The sequence below is a fragment of the Leptinotarsa decemlineata genome, unplaced genomic scaffold (genome assembly GCF_025532065.1).
Source record: "Leptinotarsa decemlineata unplaced genomic scaffold, Ldec_3_MD MMD2_tig00003335_RagTag_RagTag, whole genome shotgun sequence".
Taxonomy (NCBI): Eukaryota; Metazoa; Arthropoda; class Insecta; order Coleoptera; family Chrysomelidae; genus Leptinotarsa; species Leptinotarsa decemlineata.
Genome location: NW_027412587.1, coordinates 1,624,260 through 1,651,151, shown reverse-complemented (window position 1 = coordinate 1,651,151; position 26,892 = coordinate 1,624,260). Strand labels below are relative to the sequence as shown.

Sequence of the window (26,892 nt, the reverse complement as noted above, 5' to 3'; positions counted from 1 at the left end):
TACACTTTTAAATAGTTTGGCAAAAAAAAATTTAATTCATTATTAGTTTAACAATTTTTTATAAACAAATATAGACCGTTATATTTTTTTTCTGAAGCGGAAAAAAATTATAAAAACAGCTTTATATAATTTTTATCTGCTTCAGAAAAAAATATAACGTTGGTCAATATTTATTTATAACAAATTGTTAAACTAATAAACAATTAAATAATAAATATTTTTTGACAAACTATTTAAAAGTGTAAATTATGATTTTTAAAAGCAAAATTATTTCTTAACTAATTATTTAAACAATCGAAATATTAAAAAATCGATTTTAAACAATTAACGATTGAAATTAAGAAAAAAAATTTTTAATCATAATTATCTCTAGACAACAAAATAGCAAAAAAAATTTCAAAATAATTGAATTCCTCTATTTGTTTCAAACAATTTAATAAACAAATTACGTAAAAAAGTCATATCCTATGTTAATAACTGCCATTGTTTAATGTGAAAACAGACATAGCTAAATATTAATTGAAAAAAAAATTATCAACAATTTTTAGATATTTCATTTTGCAATAGTTATAAAAAATCATATTTAACAAATTAATAAATTTTTATGAACTTTCATCTCAGGATCGTATGAAGTATGTATATTAAAAGGGTTCCACAAAGTTTAAAATTTATAGGACAATTATTTATAGGTACCTTTTATCCCATTATTTATTCCAATGGAGATTGGGAAAAATTTTGTTAATTAACAATTGAATAACTTTTTGAAAAATGGTGATAAAACTTTTTTTCTACGGGACTCGATTCATTCAAGTGTTAAGAAAATAGTAGATTTTTTCAAATTTTTAAAATGACATTTTATGTTATAAAAAAATTATTTCTTTTGATAAACTCTCTTTAGCGGCAGCGCGCGCATGCCGTAACAGCCGCGCGGAACCCTATTTTCAACGTCAAATTAAAATTATAAATAATGGATATAGAGTTTCGGGAGTTGGGACTTTTTTATCGGAAATTTCCTCCTCATTAACGAGCTTTTTTAAAATTGCTTAAATATTAATATTTTTTGAGTTATTAACGAAAAACTAAATACCATTTTTTTTTAATCTTATTTTGTTAATAACAATTGCAATTTTTTACCTGCGCCAAAATCCTTCAAAAACATTTTTCTAGAGGTGATTCCAAATCGAATGAGCTATCGCTCATATTTTTAGGACCTTTATCTCTATTTTTCATGATTTTGAACTTGTTGATTAGACTATTTTTCATGATGATCTCCTACCACATAGTAATGGCTACATCAATCAATTTATCAATATTTAAGTTGTTCACCATAATATAAACAAAAGGTCGATTCAAGATAAAAAGAATCCATTTCATCGATGGGATAGTAGCCTTTGTAAATTTCAACAATGATGAACGACCAAAGTAAGCCCTTTTTTGTAACATAGTTCTTTCACAGGAGTGATGACTTTGTAGAGGGGAGTTTTGTTGTATAAGAACACAAGCATTGCAAACTTTTTGACAAGTGAAGTTATAAGTTAGGGATTCATCTTCTTGTTTCTTTGAAAGTCTATTATATATTTTTCAGATGAACTGTTAAAAATTCTGGTCACTAGCGGATAGGAAATAGTTATTTTTGGAACATTTCTCAATTGACCAAATCATTTGAATAGTCAATAATCAACTACGCTTTGAGAAATCATAAAATGGAAATGAATCGAGTGTAGGTACATAAAAAAAAGCCTTGTGAATCTCTATGAAGAATTTTCAAAATCTAATAACTTAGATGTTGATAAAATTTATGATAAAAATTGAAGAAGTTTTTTCAAAAGAATAGGTCTGAAAAACAAAGCAGATCGCAAACAAATTAGAACTTGTGGCTTAACAACGATATTTCAAAATTAATGATACTTAGAGACAAATATTTTGTCAAGAAACAGAAAACTCCGCCTTGGAAGAATATTCACTATTACAACTTTCACAATGAATATGTTAAGGAATCAGTTGAACTTGCGAAAAAAGTTTTATGATGAGGAGTTCGTAGAATCAACACCAGAGTCAACATGAAAGATCATCAATTCAATTATAAATTTCAGTTAAAAGGAAAAAATAAAAACAAGTTGTAATAATTTGAATGGAAAACACTTTGTTGACATTAGTTCAAAACTATCATCCATTATTGAGACTACTGAGAAAATAACTAGGAGTTATGTGAAATCAATTTTTCTGAACCCTGTAATTTATGATGAAGTAGAAGACATAATTAATAATTTGAGTACAAAAAAGCCTCTGGATTTGATAATTTTCAAACCAAAATATATGGATCATATTGTTATCCTAATTGTTATTATATAAAACACAAATTGAGTAGAATTTAGTCAGTTTGAAAACGCTTGAGAAAGCTATTGTATAGTGAAACTAGTGTTGTGTTTTTGTGAAACTGTTTAGTGAAAATCTCACAATAAAGTGAATAGTTCAGAAATTATTTGCCTCAAAATTATTAACGAACTTAGCGGTTTATGTTTGGTAGTAGTATTTATACATGAAAAATAATGTCTCAAGACTTACAGGCTCTTCAACTTCTATGAAGTGCTTGTTATTATTGTTATTATAACTGAAAGCATATGAATTGATCTTCACATAATTCCAATCAAAAATCACATTTTACAAAAGAGTTATATTTCAAAAGATTTCTATTTACAGTCTATTCACAGTTCTAAAAATACATGTTGTAAAAAAGTAAAGCTCTAATATTTAAATAAGTATAAATATTCCTAAAACAACAGCAATAATCAATTGAGAAATAAATAGAATTTACAATGGAAAACAAAAAATGGTTGCCCTCAAGACTGTTCCGTCCTGTTTTGTTTTTTCTTGTCTTTAGGGCTTGACAAAGTAATTAAAGGCACTCTACGAGGTACTTTATTGGTTAAGTTACCTTCCAACTTTTTGTGAATCACAGAATCATTGCTGTCATCAGAAGTGTCTGTCACAACAGAATCGAAGTTCTTAGTTTTCTTTTCACTATCACTTACTTCTGAAACTGTATGTTGTTGATCGACTTCCATGGTTTCACAGAATGTGTCTTCCTTTTCTTTGACACTTTTTTCGTTATTGTCCTGACTATCTTCCAACTGCAGACTGAAATCTTCAGTACAGTCCTCTTCTGTACCTAAGGCTTCTAGATTACTACTGGCAGGATTTGTTTTACTCTCCTTACCCCAAGCATCTCTTGCTTCCTCAGCTCCCAGATCAATTTCAATGATAGCTGAAGCTTCGGATTCAACACCTTTCTTCTTTCCGGCAGAACTTTTCAAAAAATTGAGTAGTGAATTATTTTTAGGTGGAGTACCTGTATTCAGCTTTTTCCTAACGAGTGAATTCATTTTGACTCGTGGTGGGTCCTCCTTCTTCCTTTTACCTGTTGATGGTTTTTTAGATGATGACGTCATGCTCTTATGTTCTTTATGGATCTGACTGTCTTTATTGGGAGTATGTTTTTCTTCAGAGGATGTGCCCCACTGTTTAGTAAGATCTTTAACAACTTTTCTTGAAGGTTTTGTTACATTGCTTTTGCATTCTTGGCCTTCACTTAAATTTTCACTAATTATAACAACTTTGTGTGTATCACTGTTCAAATCTTTGTTTTGAACATTTTCAGTAACTCCTTTTTCACAAACACTTGATTCAGATTCTAATATTTTCGATTTATCAGTTTCAGTCAGACCTTCATTTGCACTGCACATTTCTTTATTTTCAGTACTATAACCGCTAATAGAATCTGGTGTGGAACAATCTTTCTCAAATTCTTTAACATTATTGTGTGAAGCTTCTGGCTCTCTAGGTTTTCTTCTTACAGCTATAGGCTTAGTTTCTACATTTGTAGGTTTTGGCATCATCCCAACTGGTTTAATTTCTGTATCTCTAGGTTTGCGCCTAATCTCAATTGGTTTAGCATCTACATCTCTAGGTTTACGTCTAACTTCAATTGGCTTAGCAATCAATTTTTGATCATCAGATTTGATAATGGTCGTTGGAGTTATCCTTCTAGGAAACAGCCTGTTAATTTCTACTCTGAGCTCTTTTTTCAGTACCTTAGGAGCATTTTCATCATCAGAAATCTCTATTATATCTTGAACGTCACTAATTTTGGCTCTCGGTACTGTTTTATCCGGCACTGGTTTCTGTTTTTGAGGGGTGTTCTGCACCCACTTTGCTATAAAACTTGTCTTCTTTTTCAACTCAACTTCTTTTTCGAGTTTATTGTTAATGTCGACATTCTCATCTTTGCTCATTAAGTCTAAGCAACCACTTACATCCATTGGATTTTCCTCAATATCACTCTCATCTTTTTTAACATAAGGTTCACCCAATTCTCCAGGTTCAAACGTTATAAGAGCACAAAACCCATCAGTGGAAGATGCAATTAAGAGTAGCCCATCTTTGGACCATGTTAAATCAGTGAGTCTTGTGTAATGGATTTGATGAAACCATGCAAAAGGTACAGTCTGCTGAGTATCATAAAGAATTACATCATGATCTGCACCTACTGCAAAAATCATGCGATATGGCGTCTTCACTAAGGGATCTGGACCGTCCTCGTGGTGTTGAAATAAAATAGGGCAGCATCTTACTACGGTACTGCATTGTTTGGGAAGTGGTAGGACTGCCGCTGGTCTGCAAAATATATAAAACTATCAAGGAAATATCACCCAAAATGTTATTTAGAATCATTATTTGAAAAATTTATAAACAAACCCTGGAATATCAAAGTTCCAGAAATCATACAATTCTCAACACTGAGAATAAAGGTTCTCAGAAATTACAAGATTAGATAAAATCCTTTTGGAAGAAAATTCATGGGTTCTGAACTACATTAGGAGGATTTTTTGACTTATGGCTGAATGGAAAGCCCAGGAATACTAATAAAATGTTCAATACTTGAAGAAGCATATTTATGCCATTTCTGAATCACGTTATATTATGTATTCCATACATGTGAATACTCTTCGCAGTTGTTGAAATGGTTACACAATAGAAAAGGTCATGACGAGGGGCTAGTCTTAATGCATAATCAATGATAGAAAATGAATTTTTATTATATACGAAACCTTATAAATGTACATACAAATGTAAATGTAGATATATACTACAAATCAATAAAAAATGATGACATCATAAACATACATGTCTGTAAACATAAATAGTACATAAGGTTATAATAGTGGTTAGGTAATATATGAATAACAAGATTAGTTTTAAATTGTTTTTTTTAAACAAAGACAAAACACAAGCACCAGAGACAAATCCTTAAGGCGCTCCAGAAAAGGTGCCTGTGCGAAAGTAGTGATTCACATTAGATTTGAATCACTGGAGATTAAATCCATTTGGAAAAACGTTCTCAGGAAGTTTATAATACATAAACGCAATTCTCTAAATGAAAGAGTTCTTGAACAGTGAAGTTGGAGGTGTACTTTGGTGTTACTTATTCAAGTTCGAGTTCGTACGAATAATGAATGGTTGCTAGTGAGTTGTTCATTATCAGATGCTATTCCAATTACTGCGTGAAGTAAAACAGATTTATGAAGTCGCAGGAATGGAAAAGTTGTTTGTCATTTATATGAACAGGACAATAAATATTTTGAAACCAAATATCTAAATATTCATCTCTCCCAACTACCAACAGCGTAAGTTCTGGTAAATGCCTGCCGGAAGGAAAACAACTACTTCCCCGGCAATAGCAACCATGAAGATGTTTCAATTGAGTGTTTAGCAAAGTTCCAAAGCAACAAAGCAGAATTCTTGCTTCGTTTCATAACCATGGATGAAATATGGGTTCATCACTTTACACCCGATACAAAAGAATAATCAAAACAATGGACTCAAAAGGGAGAACCGACTCCAAAGAAGGAGAAGACAGTTTCATCTGCAGGCAAGGTCATGGCATCGGTTTTTTGTGAAGCGTGTGGGATAATTTTCATTGACTATCTTGAAAGAGGTAAAGGCAACAACGTCGAGTATTATGCTGAAATTATACTAGTAGATCTTCTCGGTTTCGAGGTATTCCCTCTCATCAGTGCAGGAAAGATCCGAATCAAACAGCAATGTAACTGGGACTCAAATAATTTCAACAAAAAAATGATATTCAAGGCTTTTCATCATTTGCGTTAGTACCATTAGGCATCTGTAACACCGTTCTTTCTGTATATAGCAGCTAATTTCACTGAATTCTCGCCTTTAACAATTAATGAACTAAGAAATATTATATTCTCGCTTGACAAAACTAACAAAGCAGAAATTTTAAATGATAATTTCTTAAAAAAAAGCTTTGATGTGGCTGGGTACGCAATATTAAATTTAATTAACACATCACTTAGAACCGGTGTGTTTCCAGATCAATTTAAGATTTCCACTGTTGTTCCTGTACCGAAAATTAACTCAATTAAAGCTGAACATTTTAGACCATTAAATATACTACCAACTCTTGAAAAAGTGTTAGAAATGTCTGTATATAACCAATTAATTCAGTACTTTAATACCAATAAATTGTTTATAGGCAACCAATCAGGTTTTAGAGCTAGACACTCATGTGAAACGTCTCTACAATTTTTAATAACTGAATGGTAAAATACAATTGATAGAAATCAGTACATTGTTGCGACATTTCTCGACCTTAAAAGGGCATTTGAAACAATTGATCAGGGATTGTTTTCGATTGGATTCAAAGTTACTTATTCAACAGAAGACAAAAAACTAAATTTGGAAAAGAATTGTCAGATGAACTTATAATTGAGAGTGGCATATCCCAGAGTAGTGTGTTAGGTCCATTGCCACATATCTGGATCACACTGTATAAATCTTTTTGCAGATGATATATTGGTTTATTGTATACATGAAAATTTGGATCAGGCAATTGTTGAAATGAATAGGTCTTTAAATAGCATTGAAACATATTTATTCATTAATAAACTGAAACTAAATGTCAATAAAACAAAAAGTATGATTTTGACATCATCTTATAAGTATGATCAAATTGTTTGGGCAAATGCTGTTATAAATATTAATAATGTTAGCATTGAAATTGTGACTGAAATAAAATATCTGGGTTTCATAATTGATAAAAATTTAAAACTAAATAGTCATGCTGATTTTATTTGTAAAAAAATATCTAAGAAACTTTTTTTTCTCTCTCGTATATGTAAAAAAGTGTCTATGTATGCTAGGTTGACTATTTTTAAAAGCCTAATACAACCTCATTTTGATTATTGTACTACATTACTTTTTCTACTTGGTAAAAATAAAATAGCGCAATTGCAAAAGCTTCAAAATCGGGGCATGCGATTAATATTGGGATGTGGCCGTTACTCAGCAATTAAATCGATGTTACAGTGTCTGAACTGGTTTTCAGTTGAAGAACGTATATTATATATGACTATGATCTTTATATTCAAGCTGCATAAAGGATTGCTACCCAATTACTTTCAAAAATTCTTATTGAGAAATAATGACGTTCATGATTACAATACGAGAAGAAATAACAATTTTTACATTAATAAAACTAACACTAAATTTGGTAGGAATAGTATATTTCATAAAGGCTTAAACGAATTTAATAAACTACCACAATTTGTAAAAGAATCTAATTCAATGAACCAATTTAAGTCATCATTAAAGAAGTATATTAGTGACAGCTCATTATGATATTTGTAATTTTTTTTTTATTTTTTAATGTGAACTAACCTAATAATCTATAGATATGTATGTATATTTGGTTTTCCTTGAAAGGTACTTTAAAATGTTACTATATTTAAATAGTTAAGGTCGTGAGATATTTTTGAATTTGTAATTTTTCTTTTTTTTGTATATTAGGCTTGCCTACTTAATAAATAAATACAATACAATACTGTTTGCCTATTGCAGCAAGGTAGCTCACTTTGACCATTACCGCATAGCCTTTGATATCTGTCGCAAATAATTTGACACCGGCTGAGATAGCTTGCACATCATAATTAAAAAGGAAACTCCTTTTACAAGTTTCACTGTTACAAATACTTCAATAACCGAACATATCAAATAAGGGTTTTGTTTGGAACACATGAATTTTTTTGTATATTTGTTTATCCTGTGTATTTGTCATTATTTGTGAGTGATTAATTTTTTGCTCTGATGTCTCAGATCGATGGAATAATTACTCACTTGGAAAAATCGAAAAACCTCAAATACAATGCTGACTCAAATTTAATACATAATGGAAATGTCAATTTCCTTCTACCTCAAGAGTTTCAGTTCACCCCAAGCCAACTCCTGGATGTGCCCCAGTCTTTATATCATTATTTCAACAGTAACTTCCATGAAAACATGTACTCACTCATTCCAGTTATCCATTGTGAATACCAAGGTAGCGTTCAAGATTTTTTTGCAGTCATCAGCTTGCATATGACCAGAGGGAACAATGAGCATTGAACCATCAGGAGTGAACTGTAGTCTTCGAAAAAATGATTTGAATGTGTCATCATGAAAGTATTTACTTTCTTTCTCATGAAGAAAGTGATCTTGAGACACCGGCAGTTTTCCCTTGTGTATCCTAGCTTTGACATGTTTACCAGTGATATCGAAGAATCGACAAATTCGATCAGTGCTTATTGTTGCCAAAAACTGGTTTTTTGGATCCCAAGCAACACCCTGCAAAAAATATTTATTAAAACTTAATTTACACAAGTTTTGTTTAACTATTGTTACATTTAATATATGAACCATAAGAAACTGACCCAAAATTACTCCTCAACCTCTTAAATATTCATGACTTATATATCCAGAATTGAAAAATTCCTTTTTTGCGTTACTTTCTAGATCTAGATTATAGATCTCACTACTCACGAACAGTAAAATTAGTTATAGAAATTGATTAAAAATATGGTGTTGCCAAACCACTCCCTATTTTCGTCACTTTCTCTTGACATTTCTGATTGTTGAAGCGAGCTAAAAGTCTGATGGGTTGTTACGAGAATAGTCGGCCCATGTAAAGAGGGTAGATGGCGAAAATGCATGCTCTGCATGGATTATATATACCATCTTTGGTGGCTGGGTTATGAAGCTCGTCCCCAGCATGCCAATGAGGTGGTGGAAGTGGCAGTTCCATCACTCGTTGACGCTGTTAGAGAAGAGATTCGCATCATTCCACCAGTTGAAACACTCGGAAAACGCAGGGTGGTCCACCGAATGAGGTTCCTGAAGCTACAAAAGCTGGCTCGTTTAGATGCAGAGGTTCATGATGTTCTTACAGAAGAGGCTGACATCTGGAAAATCAACCCAACCGTGTTCAGTGATGTTCAATCACTTTCCGAATCAGGAGGACGGAATCCAGAGAATACTGTCTGGAAGATCAAACAACGAGTACAGAAGATGGAAGCTGAGATCAAATCGTCGAGACAACACGCCTTTCATACCCAATGTGTGATGGATTACAGGGCAGGCAATGGACCTTTCACACCAGCCGGTCAGCAAATTGCTGCCATGTAGGTGTTCATTACTCTATGAATCAAGGTGTACTGCTGACCACCAAGCAGCACTCTCTTGATAGGATATGAATGGTAGTGGCTGTTAAAAATTTACCAGCGCTTATTCCAAGAACCTCCACGTGTTGTGGATAATCGGCCAACTGCTGATTGTGGGGAATCCTTCAGGAATGACTTTTTGTAGAGCGCTTCAACAGATGGAATTTATTAATTTGTACTGTCCTTTGAGACACAGTTCAGGTATTCACAGTTTCATGCAAGGATTATTACAAAATATCAAAAAAAAATCATCAATAAATAATATACATATTACTGGAGTTTTTTCCCAACACCAAATCGTTATTTTTAGCACCTCGACACGATTTGGTGTTGGGAAAAAAACTCCAGTAATATTCATTACTACACCAAAGGTTCCAAACAGTGCATCAGAAGTAATAAATAATATATTATATTTGTATAATAAATGCTTTTATGAATATTTCAATAATACACCCTTGAAATATTGACCTTTTTATATTAACTTTTGAAATAAGTTTCAATATTATTATTTTATTTCATTTATTTATTTGTATTTACACATTATTCTTCAATATTTCACACTCACAAGATGAATTCAATTTTAATGGATGTTTGTTCATCTATAAACATATAAAGTACTCCTACTATTATTAACCTTCCACTTTATATGTCTGATCGGTATTGAAGCCAATACCAAACTCATACTATACTTTGAAGTAGATTTTCTGAATCAAAGTGATAAGAAAATCGATATTTCATCTCATTTTGTAGGATCACCAGATGACATACAGATATTGTTTCAACTACTTGAGTAGAATACATTTATGGAAAAAAGTAATGCCTGGAACTAGATCTTCATTTCAAATTGCTTACATGATGAGTAAACATCTTACATGGTGAATACTTTGTTACCAGCAACTCCTTTGTACATGCAATACAGGTTCTAAATATTCAACTTATTATTGGAGCCTTTGATGAAAGTTGAACCTAACTGAATCATTACAAGTATTAGAAGTAATTCAGTATTTGTTTTGAATTTATAAAAAAGCATTCAAAATAAAGAGTGCCCTGTTAGGAGGAACAAAATGAGAGACTGTTAATTTTTTCTTGTAAGATTTGAAGAAGTGGTCTACTATGAAACAGATGTGGGGAAATATTGTATGGAAGTGAACCTGAGAGTAACTAACAGAAGAAAAATATTTTGAAAAGAGAGTTTTCTAATTGCAAGTGTGCATTCTGAGAGAACCAGGGAATGGTAAAACAACAAAATATGAAAAACATAGCTTTTTATCAATCTTGCTCCAAAAATGAACAACTGTGAACAGATTGTAGAATTGTCTTCACTTGTTTTGTTTGAGAAACAATATTTCAAATATTATAATTTCAACTTCAAATAAACTATTGAACACCTGCACGAAATGCTTGGCCGTGTTAGGAATCACACGTAGAAAGGTAAGACCTCGTTAATCCTTAGCTCGCACAAGTTTCTACTTCTGAGGGTTGTCGTTCGTAGGGGTGCGGCAGCTGGTTAACGGAAAAACATATTTTAAACAGATCACATGAAAATTAACAATACTCTCAACATCACACATATTTGATTATTGAAGAATAAAATATATCTTTCTTGCCCTAATCAGAAAAATAATTTCGAGAATTTCATCTTCACAAATTAATTCACCTGAACAAATCCTTTGTGATCAGACAAAATATGATCCATCTTGCCCTTTGAGAGGTCCCACAATATTGCAGTGTTATCTATGGATCCAGAAAACAACTTTGAATCATCGACTGACCAACATAAATCATAAATATCTTCTTTATGACCCCTCAATACCTAAAAACATAAGAGAAAATCAGAATATGAATTCTCAGAAGAAATTAATTATTCACCTTGTAAACAACCCAAATTTCTTTATCATCTGTTTCTCCTTCGAGCATCGGTATATTGTCACTCTTCAACTGCCATACTATGATGTTAGCATCGTCATCAGCAGAGGCTAAATAATGCCCAGATGAAGACCATCGAACTGTGTTGACTGCCTTTTGATGTCTGGTTAAATCTGATATAACTTCTTGTTTAACTGATCCATTTTCACATAAAGTCATTTGCCATATCTAAAGATGATCTTACAATAAGTTCTTTGATTAAAAAACCCTTAGTACCTACCAATATATGACTGTCTCCACCACCTGAGGCTAACCTGTAAAAGTCATTTGACAAAGGATGAATATCTACACTAAGAACTGGTTCCCTATTGTGCCAAGATATTTCTGGAATGGTGCACCTCATATTATATTTTAATCAAAATCCTTTAGTGCTTTCAATGTGTGAAAGATTATTTCACTTTCATTAAAAATTAAAATGTATAACTAAATACAACACAACTTGGCGCCAAAACAATGTCACTTGTCACTTTCCTGCCAGTTGTCCAAATTCAAAAAAATTTCTTTCTCTCTGTCTTGAATATTAGCTTTTGCTTCCATTCAGGCGTAGTTAAGCCTACTCATGGGGGCAGCCCCTGACCTTCAATTTTTTTTGGGCAGGGCAAAATTGAAAAATACCGCCCACGCCCACTTATATTTATTTATACCTTCATCATCTTTATAATTTCAGCTATCAGATGTACACTGATTGACATTTGGACATAGGCTTTCCTGAAATAATACATCCATCGTTGTTCTTTCTGTGTTGAGCTTTTTTATTTGAAAATATATAGACATGAACGTATAGGATATAAATTTTGCACAAAGCACAGCTCTTTATTCAGCAAATAAATCTATGGCCTTGTTATAATTTAACTCGTGTGTAATTCGATTTTGTAATTCGATTTTCTATCGCTGAAATTGCAAGACTCGATAAGGATTTCTGGCTCATAGAAGATCGAAAATAATTTTTAATTAGTTTTAGTTTGCTAAAACTGCTCGCAGCTTGCGTATAAAGTAGGAAGCATAGAGTAAATTCGCAGGGCAACGCAAATATCAGGAAAAGCATCCTGCTAATAATGCCCAAAAATCTGTTGCAAGTAAGCCTTTTCTATATATCACCAAATAAAAGTGGAACTTGCTCTTTAAAAACGAAGAGTTCTTGGCAGAATTCAACGGTGCTTAAATCTCGCTCGTATTTTCCAGCCAGATCTGCTCCATACTTTTACAGTCCTTTATTTTGACATTTTCAAAATATTAGGAGCATTAAAAAAAGCAAAATTCAAATTCAGCACGGTAGCACAATTAAACCACCTTCAAATTTCTGATTTCATTCAATTAAATGTCATCATTATTTCTTTAGAAAATAGTTGAACAGGTTCAAGTGTTTGTAATTCTCTTCACAGATCTCATGAAAATATTTTTTACGTTTCGGAATTCGTTTGTATTGCAAAATAGGCTCAACACCAGTTTTTTTCAGCAACTTTTTCAGCCTTATTTATCCAATATTTCATTGGATTCTGTCTCATGCAAAGTTTTGAGCAGACCATCAATTAGTGCAACATAACGCACAAGGATAATATCTTCTTCCTGAATTTATATATGAACTCGATTGATTTCGTGGAGAATACTCGCCCAAATAGTTGAATTAGGAATGAATTTAAAATTATTTATAGCAGTTTAATGTTGACCTGCCTCGTACTTAGCTTCTGGAGCATTAGGCATTCACATGTTTAGACCCATTATTGGTCACGACATTGTCCAATATCAAAATTATCACCTGCCAATTGTCCTAAAATCTGTTGAAAAATTTCTTCTCCTGTCCTTCTATGAAATCAATGAAACTTTTTTTTACTTCACCCACATCGCCAGTTTTTTTTACATATCAAATTACCTGGCTCATTTGTTCTGTATGGGACAGGAGTGTAGTCGAACAATATCGTGTAGGCTTCTTTAAAGTCATTTAAAATGCTATTTCTAACATTCTGTTTTTAAATATAGCTTCATCCCGTTCGCTCTTACGGTAACCAGACGCGTGCTGCCGCAATCTGCGATTCCTGCAGGCGAGCATATTTTAAACTATGCCTACGTTCCTTACGAATCATAATATTCATGCCTGGTGAAGGTCAAAGTTAAGTAAATGATGAGTTGTCCATTCGTCTGTGAAGTCTGAATTTGGCCGCCCTCTTAACTTGGATGGTCGAAAGATCATCCAATACATTAGACGTAAACTGTCTGTTTAAAAAAATCTATTTTCCGTTAATCAGCAATCGCCCCCATACGAACGACAACTCTCAGAAATTAAGAAACTTGTGCGAGCTAAGGACTAACGAGGTCTTTCCTTTCAACGTGTGATTCCTAACACGGTAACTCATTTATTTATTTATATAGAAGGAATACAAACGGGACTAACCCAAAACAGTATTCATAGATATGTTATTTCTCAATATTATAATCTATATCTATAAATAGTTTTTAAAATTGTTACGAAGTTGAGTGCATGGAGTGAATGAAAATGATATAAAAAGAAAAAAAATTATACCTATACATATATATACACACAAATACCAATCAAGTCTGTGTAGCATGAAAATGTTTTTTCAAGGTGTAGGAAAACTTTGAAAATGAGAAAGAAAAAATATTATTTGAGATGGATATGACAGCGTTATTGTATGATATGTTGCACCTTTGCATTGGAGAGTTCAAAAAATAGTTTGTTTGTTACTGAATGGATGCTGGTGTCTAGTAATATACGTAGGAGCATTAAGGTAAATGTTACTAATAATAGCAGGCGAATCAACTAAATTATTTATGAATATTACTGGAGTTTTTTCACAACACCACCTCAACACGTGTTTCGATCACCAAGTGATCATCTTCAAGAGGAAGATCAAACCAGTATTTATAGTTGTTGGATTTGGACATATCTTTAGCTTTTTTTTTAAGAGAAGTTTAGTGGTTGTTGTCAGTTGTTCATTTTTAAAGAGTCCTCTTGATATGTTGTCAATAATGAGACCCGGTTGACAAAAAACTATTCTTTTTTACCCGTGTCAGTAGCCATATTAGCTTCCAAACAAGTGTAACAGTCTATAATACGATAATACAACCTCACTTTGTATACTGTGCCAGCTTATTATCATTATTCGACAGTAATAGTAGAGAATCCTTGCAAAAGTTGAAAAATAGAGATATGCGAATTATTTTGAAATGCAACAGATTCACTCCTATCATAATTATGCATCAAGTCTTAGATTGGCTCTCAGTTAAAGATAGACTTTTCAATTCTTTTATGATATTCATCTTCAAAATTTTATTTGGTGAAGCACCTTCTTACTTCAATCATTACATTACATACACTAGTGAAATTCATGATTATCCAACACGCAGCAATACTGATCTATATGTTTCTCGTACACATTATTCACAATCTATGAACTCAACTTTTCCTAGTGGTTTGCTAGAATTTAATAAGCTTTCAATGAATATTACTGGGTTTTTTTTCCAACATCAAACCGTTATTTTCAACACCTCGACACGTGTTTCCATCATCTTCAAGAGGAAGATCAAACAGCTTACCTATTAAGAAATTAGGAAAACTAACACAATCGTCAACTACGTCTGGCCTCACGCGCCTGCCCGCGTTCGGGTCGCGTTCTCGGTGATGGCGCTCTATTGCTTAGACCGCCTCTGTAACTCTGCGCATCGTTCCCCGTCGTCTTACAGTATACGCGACGCATAATGGCTCGCTGCGTTGCGTCAAGTTAATCTTATCGTGATAACTTTTAAAAAATTCGTCTAAATGACTTAGTGTTAAAGACAAAGTTTATCAATTTTTAAAAGAATTTGACAGATATTATAAAATGTGCACTGTAAAAAAGTATCCAATTTAATTGTATTTATGGCTTAGTATTTTGCGTATAGTGGCTACCACATAAAAAAAGCGATTTATTTCCAACAGGAGTACCCAGTTACAGGAAATGCTATTATTACAGAGTATATATGAAATAAATATTAAAAATAATGGAATATAGAAAGGTAGAAAAGTAAATGCTAAAACAAAGTATACATAAAATATTCGTATAAGTAGAATTTTAAAAGGGGAATGAAAAATTGAGTATATACACAGAAAGTTGCAAATCATGCAATGTAGCAGTGCTGACACAAATGTTATTTTATAGTATTATTAAAAGTGATTGTGGATACAACATACCAAGGCGTTCAGAGAGTCGAAATGAATATCGCAGTGTTCACAGATTTTATTGAAGCTACTGAACATAAAATTCAATGGTGATCGTAGCACGACATTTGTGCGTGATGTTCGCATATTATTTCAGATTGTGACGACCTTCACTTCTTGGTACTAAGATTCTTCATCTCGGGTAAAAGAACCGAACTGTCAATATTGTTGTTTAGTAATTTATGCAGGAATTTTATACCAAGGATAACTCTCCTATTTTTCAAAGATGTCATATCAAATCGTGCCGTGTAACACAATGTTATGATTGATGCCTCCCGAGGGGTGTTGACCATCAACTTCTAGACATAAGAGGTAGATATATGCTATCGCGGACTTTTATTTAGAAATATTTAAGATTGTTTCTCTCGATAGATAAACAATCTTACGGTTCATTATTAGCATGTTACTCCAATGGTAAAGGCAGTGCACGCCAAGATAGCTCTCAGGAAGCAAGAATTTTTCCGACTGACTTAATACCTTTGTAAATTGTAGCATATATGTTATGCAAAGATTCATTGCGTCCAAAACAAAAAAAGCAAACAGCTATGGGCTGAATGCAGCGTAAAAGGGCTTATTGAATCAACTAGATGGTATATTACATGTCAAATGTTATGCCATACTTTAAAATATGAATAAATTAGGATACTCAACCCATTTTAGAGATCAATATTAATTTCTGTTGATTATCATTTCATTATATTCTTTGCCAACAATATGCCAATTTTTTTACTTTTATTGCGACTTCCAGATTATACAGCTTAACCATTCAGCGAATTAAAAAAACACTTCAATTTTATCAGCTGCTGGATTAAGCAATTACTAATCAGCGGTTAAGCGGCTTTATCTGCTGGAAGCTGTTGGGCGCAAGTATTGAATCTTGCAAGCCTCTTCCACAGGGCTTTGTCTGTCGCGAGCTACTCTATTTTTGGCCAATAAGAAATTTTTACTCTTCTAGCATTGTATATAGACTTCTACTTTTAACCAACTGTCACGCCGCGAGTCAATCGTAACCAGTGTTGCCGCAAACGGTAATATTACGGATTTTTCAGTAAAAACACTACTTTCAACCCTCGAACGATAGTGCATTTAACATTTGAAAAATTGATATATGAAAAACCAAAAACTATAGTTTTAGTTATTTGAATATGTATTCAATGAATCAATGAATAAGGAAGAGTCTCAGCTCTCATGTTGAATTGAAAAGTGAAACTTCTATTTAGGCAAGTTGTGTTTCTTTTAATAATCAATATTAATCTACTGACTGTACTCAGAAACACAGCTGTGTCACAAATAGCATATATTTTTCTGATGACACCAAACTCCAATCGAGAACACTTATTAAATTCATATAAAATGTCAGATTTTGAATCGAGGTTGAGGTCTTATACGAAATAAGTAGAGGAAATCTGAACATGAGGCAGGCAGTTCAGACGAAAAAGGAAGAAGAGACTGTTTGTTAATGAAAAACTATGTTTATTGTATTATAAATTAATTTATTCTCACCATTTGGTATTTTCTTGTGACTTAAGGTAAGTTCGAAAAAATTTTTATAAGGCCGGATTTCTATAGTTAAATGTTAATGATCCCATATTTCGAAAATTTTCTGAGTTCCAACCAAGCTACTTGGTTAGAAGCTACTTGGTTAGAAATTATAGTATTATTGCACCGATCAGAAAAACACAGACATCGAAGCTGCGAGAATCAGAACTTATAGTAACTTACATTTAGGTACATATAAGCCCTATTCATGAATAATGAATTAAACACATCCGTAATTAGCAGAATAAGCCATTATTATTTTCGTGAAGTTTTGTTTCGTACTCTTGCGTTTGAGTTTTTCCTAATTTCCGTACTCCATATTAATTGCATCAGAAATTTCTACTACATTTTTTTTTATCGAATTATGAGACGTTAGTTGTGACGTCAGCACGACACTTGCCGTGACTCTTCATTGTACATGGGTTAAATGTAGATGAAACGTCTTCCAGTAACATCATCAATATATCAAAAGGTAATAAATAGTACCGTAATTTTCCATGGTTCGTAAGGTAATAAACTTAAATTACTCCCTGTAAGAACGGTAATCGCTCAAAACGTTTCTGGCAACACTGTTCGTAACTCATTCGTAACAGCACAGCATAAGGTTTTTTATGTTGTGGTCACAGTAAAAGCTAAGTTATGCCATACTAACTGTGCTGTGACTACTACTAGATTCTGTGCTACAGTACTTCCTCTCTCAGTGACATCTGTAAGCCAACATTTTAAGTTTTAGTAGGTGTCTACTCTACATGGAACATTAGGGGCCCACAGTTTTCTATAATATAGATATTACTTTTTAAATTCTTTGGATAGTTTTCAAAGGCTTGTAATAGATGTCACGTCGGTGTGGGAACAAGAAATACGGAACTTGATTTCTGTCTCGGCCATAGTAGAAAATGGCGATGGCAAGGAATTTTATGTGAACGAATGTGCTTGCTATTAGTGCGCGTACGGTTATTTTATAGAAAAATCGTAACTGTTTTAACATTCATAGTTTGATTGAAATGCCAATATGCAGAATGTTTCGCAAGATTCCTCTACAGATAATCCGAAAATAGATAAAGTGACTGTTCATGAACTAGGGAACTCATCGTCTACTCCCCAATCGACGACGGCCAATTCAAGTCCTGCAAAATCTGAAACTGAAACCTATTCAGAGCATCGCAGATATATGTCAGAAACATCAGAAAGCGAAGAAGATAGTGTATCAGAGGTAGGCTAATTTTGATAATCAATCGTCTCTTGTTTTTTCCAACAATTTCTGCCTCGAGGCCCAAGTATCAATGAACTTCTAGCCGAGAGACATCTTGTGGCAATAATTTTCGTGTTGTACAATACTCGCCCTAAAATATCGAATTTTCCAAGAATTCGCGGAAATTTTCCACTAGAATTGCCACTGAGCTACCAGATATTCATTATGTAAGTACAGAAAAATTGCCATCCAAAAACTTAGTGCGCCTGGGTTATTGCAATGTTTCACTGCAAGAATGGTTTCCTAATGAGTAATGAGACTCGTCCCGTCCGACGTGAAAAAATCGAGTTGACCACAGTACACGTCAACTTCTTTTGTTTCTTGGATTTGGAATTTGACTGAATAAATATTTTTGATATTATGAAAAGGTAAAACTAGTATTTGATATTTCTTTTTCTGATCATATTTGGGCTCAAATATGGCAGTTTCTCATGAAGTCTTGCCTATTCTTCATTTCTTCATCATTTTAAAGATTATATAGAGATTCACGAAAAAAATTATTCATTTGATTCATGTATTCAAAAAGTGTGTCGACTTGAGTCAGCACATTTATTTGAGTTTAACATTTTATGTAGGTAGTGGTCAATATTTACAAATTTTTCCTGTCCTGCCAACTCTTGCTATATAAGAACTGAGTATAAAGGTGAAGGAAGCAAAGGAATTTTATGAATTTCTTGAATTATTTATTCATATTGGAAATGAAGCATGCCTGAACAGTAGTTTTTCCAAATTTTCACTAGTGTTCAAATTTATTGAATTTACTTCTAATGGTGATCGAAACAATAGTAATATCCAGTTTTATTGTCTAATGCATTTACTTGTGATGATATTTCTAGTTTCTTCAAAGGGATGAATATTTCATAAATGAAAATGTACCTGTAAGGTACATTTTTAATGAAAAGTGGAATTACTAATGCATTTTGGAGTAAAATTTTGAAACATTTCAGGTTATGTTTCAATATCAGCATGCTCTTACAATTTGATGTAATTTATGAAGCAGACATTCTATGTTTTATCTCAGTTTATTCCAAAACTAATCAAGGTTTATGAGTGATATTACTACTAATTACTTAAATATGAACATTCTTTTCCGTTTTGCAATCCTTTTACTTTTCACTGCTTTGTTCTTTTCTGCTGAAATTTCCAGCTTTTTTTACAACTTCTACTAAATAATTTGTGATTAAAAAGTGATTTTAGGAGAAATGCTTTTGTCTGTTGAATAATTTGTCAGGGATATTGTATAGATGTCTACTGAAACACATTCTCTTTCTGAACTGAAGCAATCCGGGTGGCATGACTTTGGATAAGTCACTGATACTTCAGAAGGACTTATCCTTGATCAGGCTAAGGATCACAAGTTGAAAAGTAGGACCTTCACCTTTTTGTAGCTCGCACAAGACTTCTGAAGGTTTTCATAGGAAAGTGGTTGTTACAATGATTTTAATGAAACCTGTGATTTCGCTAGATATTTTCTGAATCAAATTTCTTGATAGAAGACTTTCAATGATCAATACTTTGGATTAACACAGTATCTTCCACCAATTTTAGAAGTTTTACTCCCTTTTATAAAAAAAATCAATCTAATTACTTAATATTTCCAATCTAAAATATGATAAAACGGACTGATACTCAATGAAAATCTATTATGATGTATTCAAAAAACACACTTTAATGCGAGATTTCCATTTGAAAGTTTACAAAACCGGAACACGTGTTTCGCTATACAATAGCATCTTCAGGGATCACAATTCTGCTTTTATAGTAATTTGAATCATTATGACTATTACTACCTGACAAATTTCTACATCGTAAATTCCTTACCTAAACTATTTACCTTTTTAGGCACAACTCATAAAGCTGAAGAATAATGAACACAATTTTTACCTGCACCATCATTTTATCTTCTCTTAAAATCTCTCCTAATCACCTATTTCCTCCTTGCAAACTGAATTCAATAAAGGGGAACAATTCAAATATATTTGAGGTTGAGTTTTGAACTTTCTCTTACAAAATCATTATTGAACTCTTGCCCTCTTGAACTCTTGGTCAAAAAATGGTTTGCAAATGTTGAATTGGTCTTTCCTTTCAAAAACCTACCTCTATGTTCTTTTATTCTTATGGTGAAAGTTCTTCCGGTTTGTTCGATATATAGAAATTTGTCAGTAATAGTCATACAGATTCAAATTAGTATGAAAGCGACACAGAATTTGTTCAAACAGTATTATAACACTCGAAGATGCTATTGTATAGCGAAATGACATGGTTTTGTATACTTTCAAGTGGAAATATCAATAAAGTAACACCACCATCTCCGAACTACTTAGTCTTAGACTTACATGGCGAGTCAAATTTTATCGATCTATTTATATCAAAATAATTCTCATGAAAATAACTAAAGTGATTTTTCATCTACATGGAATAATTTCTGTAGTTTTCTACAGTTGCCAAGTTGAACAGTGGTATCAAAGGTCATCTTCTGATGACGTCAACCTGTAAGGTATATTATAGTGTAGTTCATACTTCATCTCATCCAACTTGTATGTACTTGTATGTATGTAACTTGTATGTATGTATTGTGTACTAGGTGATAATAATAGGTGATCACTCGATTGATATCAGCAGGGTCCTGCTGCTAAATGAACTAGAAATATCGGCAAGACTAACCTCTGTGAGGTATCTTACATAAATGTATGTTACACAATGTCCAGCTTGGTATTAGCTGGGGAAGTAGTTGTTTTCCGGCAGACATTTACCATAACCTACTGAGTGAATAGTTTGTGAGAGAAGAATGTTTTGAAATTCTATTTCGAAATATTTATTTTCTTATACTATAATATAGTTCATAGTTCATCTCCTGATGACACCAACTGAATTGGTGAAACACGTGCCGAGAAGAGTGTTGAAGTTTTGGTTTGTGGGAGCATTGTTTGGGATTAATTCTAATAATAATAATAATATTCCTTTATCATTTGAATGCACAAAGGTTACATCAATATTAAAATGTTAAAAGACCCACCTCCGACCAGAGTGGGTCTTCTACTGTAAAAATGTACAGCTATATATTTTAATTGCTTTTCACTTTTTGTGAAATAAAATAAGACTTTTAAACTGGATCCTATTGTATCTCAGGTCAAACAAGATCAGAGCTTCTTCCCTAAGCATACTCCAGACCCTCGCTGGATGTTCTGCATGTCCTAATACTAGAGTGAAAATTAATTAGAAATGTGAAAGTGATTAGAAATGTCAATATTTCAGTTACATCGGTACATAGAAAAAGGACATGTCAACAATCACAAATTCACTTATACATGTATATATAAAAACATCAATAATATTGTTTAAAAATAAAAAATTATCGATAAAAAGAAATTGTCTATGGAATAACAACACTTATGAAGTAGGATCTTTTTCAGCCTTGATTTAAAAATATGAACATTGGGGGATGCTTTTATATGATCATCAAGAATATTATAGAGCTTACAACCAATACAATAAAAATTTCTTTGGTACAGAGATGTCCAATGAAAATCAGGCTGTAAGAGATTTCTATGACGGGTGTTATAGCAATGACTGTTATCTATTGCAAACTTATTCTTATAGATATAAGTGCAAGCTTCCAGTATATATAAACTGTTAATACACCACGAGTTATGAAGTATTGACGACAACTGGTTCTCATATCAATACTTTCCATTATTCGAATTGCATATTTTTGAAGAATGAAGATCCGATTCATACCGGCACTGTTTCCCCAATTCAGTATACCATACTTCATGTGGGAGTGGAAATGTGCAAAGTACAACGTAAGCAAGACATTTTTGCTGCAGTGGTCTTTCATATACTTTATGCTGCAGCAACTACTTCTCAGCTTATTAGACAATAGTTCTATATGACTTGCCCATTGCAGATGTTTGTCGAAAATTACTCCCAAAAGTTTCAACTCATCACTACTTACAAGTTATTTGTTTTTCTGTATATTTGAATAACACAGGTGATCTTTGATGGAGCGTCCAAAAAACACTGTGACTGAACGATATCTTCATAAATCCTCTCAGTTTTACTCAGTCTGCATAACACACTATTTTTATATCGTGGTTTCTTTCCATTAAACTGATTATATCATTTACAACCAGAACTTCCAGTTCTACCTTTTAGCAACACTTCATTATTTATTATTTGGCCTCTCAGTTTCCCTGACTTTCAAAACTAATTTTCATGTACCATATTGGGTTTTAACCTGAAATTTTAATATGACACTAGGACATTAAAAAGCTGAATAAATCAGTAACTTTGAATATGATTGAAAATCTGCTCGCACATTAGTTAATCTTTAAGATGAAGTACTTAATAAATGTGGAGGGTATATATATAAATATAATGGGGAATCATGGTAATCTATGGTCAACAGTAATACATAAAATTTAGAAATGGAGAATTAGGTTGCAGAATCTCGTGAATAATTTATTTCTCTTGGAACTGCAGATAATTTTGTTCAGATTTGTTTTTTCCGTATTTATGATGACTGGCTATGATATTTTGAACTGCAAAAATAAATTAGGAAATCTCCAATCTGCTGACTCATGAAATCACTTCTCAGAAATATGACAAATTATTTCAAACATGCTTAGATGACAGTCATTTTTTATCTTTGCATTTCATTGAATTCATGAATTTATCAAACCCATTTGATATGGTGTAAGAACTTGTTTCAAATGCAGTATTTCATTTGGCACAAGAAATACGAAATGTCTACATCTATTTCCATAAATTGTGAAGTTTAAGAAAGGGACATTTTGCTTCTGAATAAAAGATATGTGAATATCCACAAAGTTTCGTACTTTAGTGTAGCTAACAAAAATATATGGTAAAAGTTTTTTTTTATAATAAAGATTGTGTGTAATGCTACATAAGTGAAGTATATCAATATTAAAATGTTAAAAGACCCACCTCCGACCAGAGTGGGTCTTCTACTGTAAAAATGTACAGCTATATATTTTAATTGCTTTTCACTTTTTGTGAAATAAAATAAGACTTTTAAACTGGATCCTATTATATCTCAGGTCAAACAAGATCAGAGCTTCTTCCCTAAGCATACTCCAGACCCTTGCTGGATGTTCTGCATGTCCTAATACTAGAGTGAAAATTAATGAAGGGTGGTCCAACCAAAATGCACGATGTTAATTGTGAATAAAACAAAAAGGTTTCAGAGAATTATCCTAATATTTTTCATTATGACAGAAGGATCTATGATCATTATGTGTGAAACAAAAAATTGGCCAAATGCTTGCCACGGCTTTGGGGGCATACCTCTATCCTATGGTCCATATTTTCAATGAGTCTGAGACATAATTGATGTTCTTTGTCGTTAATGTGCTAAATTATCTCATCCTTTAGCTCTTGAATCGTTCTTGGATTCTTGACGTACACTTTGACTTTTAAATATACCCAAAGAAAGATGTCCAACGGTTTCAAATCACATGATCGTGGCGGACAATTAACTTCCTCATGACATGAGATATCCCGGCCATTGATTTTCTCGCACAAAAGAGCCATTGTTTCGTTGGCTGTGTGGCAATTGGCACCATCCTGTTGGAACCACATATCGTCCAGGTCCATATCCTCGATTTCTTCCCACAAGAAGTCTGTTATCATCTCGCGATAGACACCATTTTAGGTAACTACTTGGCCAACCTCATTTTCAAAGAAGTACAATTGTGTACCTCTCTATGGTTCAATTTGTCAACACTGAAACAAAGAAATGTCAAATTAAGTTGGGTGAAAAACTTAACGTTGAGGTGTGACTCATTAATATACTAAGAGAAAAACAATTATATACGAGAAAAATTAAAATTTTATAAACTTAAATTAATAGAGGCTAATAAAATAAGGTATAAAATAATCTGTATTTCTATAATATATAATATAATCTGTTGCATAAGAAACATTATATCCTATTTCAGAATGCAGATCATGTGAAATTGTTTCACTCTACTCTTATTTTTTGAAGGATTATTCTATCATAACTCCTGCCACGAAAGCCTATATAAAATTATTCATTACCAATACATATTCACCATAGATGGGATACTATTCAGTCTTTTTCCTATAATCAATTACTGCTGAGTTATGGACCTTTGAGTTAGAAGTAAAAACTTAATATCATCAGATACAATAGTTATTTCGGTCAAGTGAATTATGTTCGTTAAACATTAGGGTCGACCCGTATTCCCAATTTTAGGGGAGGCTGGTATTTTAATTTGTTTTTACTGAAAATATTTCCCTAAACGAAGAAATCCTTAAAGAAATACTCACCCGCAGAACTTTAGTAAAAGTGAAATTTTGGTGTATGAGTCAGTTACTTATCGATAACATGGCGTCAATAGCTGATCTTTGAAATGTCAAAATTTGTTCATAAAAGTTTTCCTTTATATAATTATTGAAAATTATTAGAAATTTTCCGACAAGATTCCTTCGTACTTGATTCTAGGAGGTGTCTCAGTACCATAAGAGTATCATTGAAAATGACCATTTTTAACGAAAACTCCGCTTGTTTTTTTCTATCATAAATTGAACAGTTGGATAGTTTTCATATATCCTGAATAAAGATACATAGAAACTCTGGTGTTTGAACAGATTCACTTTTGTTTTGTCAAACACTCTAGACACGAGAAATTACATTGACCCAACTTTGTACACATGTTGATAAATGGAGCAAGAATCGAAATCTGTCACTTGTATTTTATTCAGGTCTTCAATTTATTCCCCAAATGTAAAAAATAATATTGAAAACTGAAGTACAAATTTGATATTGTCGAGCAGTGTCACTTTTGAGTGCACTCAGCACCTTTGTAAATCGGAGGTTGAAACTTATAGGATGTCTTTATTATTTTTTTATAAAGAGTGGCGTAGGACGAGAGTTTTTGACAAAATATTTACATGGGAAAGGGGTCCAAATGATCACACCAGGGATATGTTATGCCTTAATGTTTTGCTGTGTTATTAAGATAGTTTGGAATTACCTCAGAGGAATCACATATTCAGGATTCGAAAGAGAATGAAAACTTATAACTGAGGAAGCGATAAGGGGGGCTTTATTAAAATTTACCGGATATCCTGTATTATACATTAGTTTCAACATGATCCAAATAACAAATTACTCATTTAGATAGATGTACAGACCGGTGTAAATGGTCACTTAAAAAATCTTAGATATTTGTTGGATAATAGAGTTGATGTGGGTATTAAGTTCTATACTCTCAAGAAAAATCAGGCCAAATTATCCAATGGGATTTCTTTTTTAAATTCTAGCATTGAATTTTCGACTTCAGCAAAAATGAATATTACCTAGAAAATAGAAAGACCATTTGATTATAACTTAAGACTTATAACTAAATACTATATTTTTACCAAGTAATACACATAGGTACAATATACGAGTACATACAAACACTTTTATATATTTTTTCAAAATAATTTTCTAAATATGGTGCAAAAACCCAAAAACTTGTTCACAATAAATTCTATTGCCAACTTTGTACATCTTGTATGTCAGTTGTGTGTTTTTTGTTTTATCCAATTCCAAAATGGTTTTTTTAAATTCAACTGTATCTACTTTTTCTTTTGCGTTTAATGTCATAAGAAACATTTTTCTGCTAAAGTGTCATGTATAATAACTATATAATATTAATAAATTATTAAGTACATATATACATATACACACATACATTATGATCATAAGATCATAATGTCCCCCCCCCCTATATAACTCGTTACTGGACTCTTGTTTGGAAAATCGACGAGACACGTCGATTATTGATTTCTACAAGGTACATTTGAGTATGAACTAATTTCATCCCTTACTGGAGGGTGCAACCCTTTTGTCATTTGGGTAGATATTAACTGCACGTTTTTGTAGGTGTTTTTGGATGTTTGAGGATAAATGGTCAAAACCAGAAACTGATATGGAGAGTGTGAGTCAATGTATTTTAGATGTTATTTGAGCTTGCTCTTCATCTTCAAACAATGGTTGCACCACGTGTGCTAAATGAGAAATGCAAAGCGATTTATTTTTGGAGAGGCTCTTCGCAATTATCATGAGGCTGTACGAATGTTCAATGAACGTTTTCCAGATCGCCCTATTGATAGACATTATTTCAAACTGGAAAATTTTTATGAGAACGGCAAGGTGCAAAATAAAACACGTTCTGGCCGATCAACTACAGGGGAAGACAAACAAGTGGACATCATGAACGAGTTTGAATAATTCGGCTTCATTGAGTAGAACTATTGTCTTGAATTGTGAGATTTCGCAGATGACTGTATTGAGAGTTCTAAGCCACGAGCATATCGACACAGTCAAGTGGAAGTTACAGTGCGGTACACGAAGCGATCTAGTAAGGCGATAGACATTC

At 32.6% G+C, this 26,892-nt stretch overlaps 2 protein-coding genes across 12 annotated transcripts in view; one reads left to right on the top strand and one right to left on the bottom strand.

The window, feature by feature from the left end:
- Positions 1 to 2,659: 2,659 nt before the first annotated feature.
- Caf1-105 (Chromatin assembly factor 1, p105 subunit) lies at positions 2,660 to 11,950 on the bottom strand. Its single transcript, XM_023174308.2, has 5 exons — positions 11,698 to 11,950; positions 11,421 to 11,645; positions 11,209 to 11,364; positions 8,366 to 8,679; positions 2,660 to 4,674 (listed from the first exon to the last, which is right to left on the bottom strand). Exons 1-5 carry the CDS (start codon positions 11,818 to 11,820, stop codon positions 2,841 to 2,843), a joined length of 2,652 nt encoding a protein of 883 aa, XP_023030076.2. The 5' UTR covers positions 11,821 to 11,950; the 3' UTR covers positions 2,660 to 2,840.
- A 6,151-nt stretch (positions 11,951 to 18,101) lies between these two features.
- Positions 18,102 to 26,892, top strand: part of mask (multiple ankyrin repeats single KH domain) — a 117,120-nt gene continuing 108,329 nt past the window's right edge. For 8 of the 11 annotated variants that reach the window (XM_074177934.1, XM_074177928.1, XM_074177927.1 and 5 more), the window contains exon 1: positions 18,102 to 18,442. In XM_074177934.1, the coding sequence (XP_074034035.1) occupies positions 18,242 to 18,442 (201 nt within the window). In that variant the 5' untranslated portion in view covers positions 18,102 to 18,241. The remainder of the gene's footprint in view (positions 18,443 to 26,892) is intronic. The other 3 variants (XM_074177930.1, XM_074177929.1, XM_074177933.1) reach the window with 2 other exon arrangements.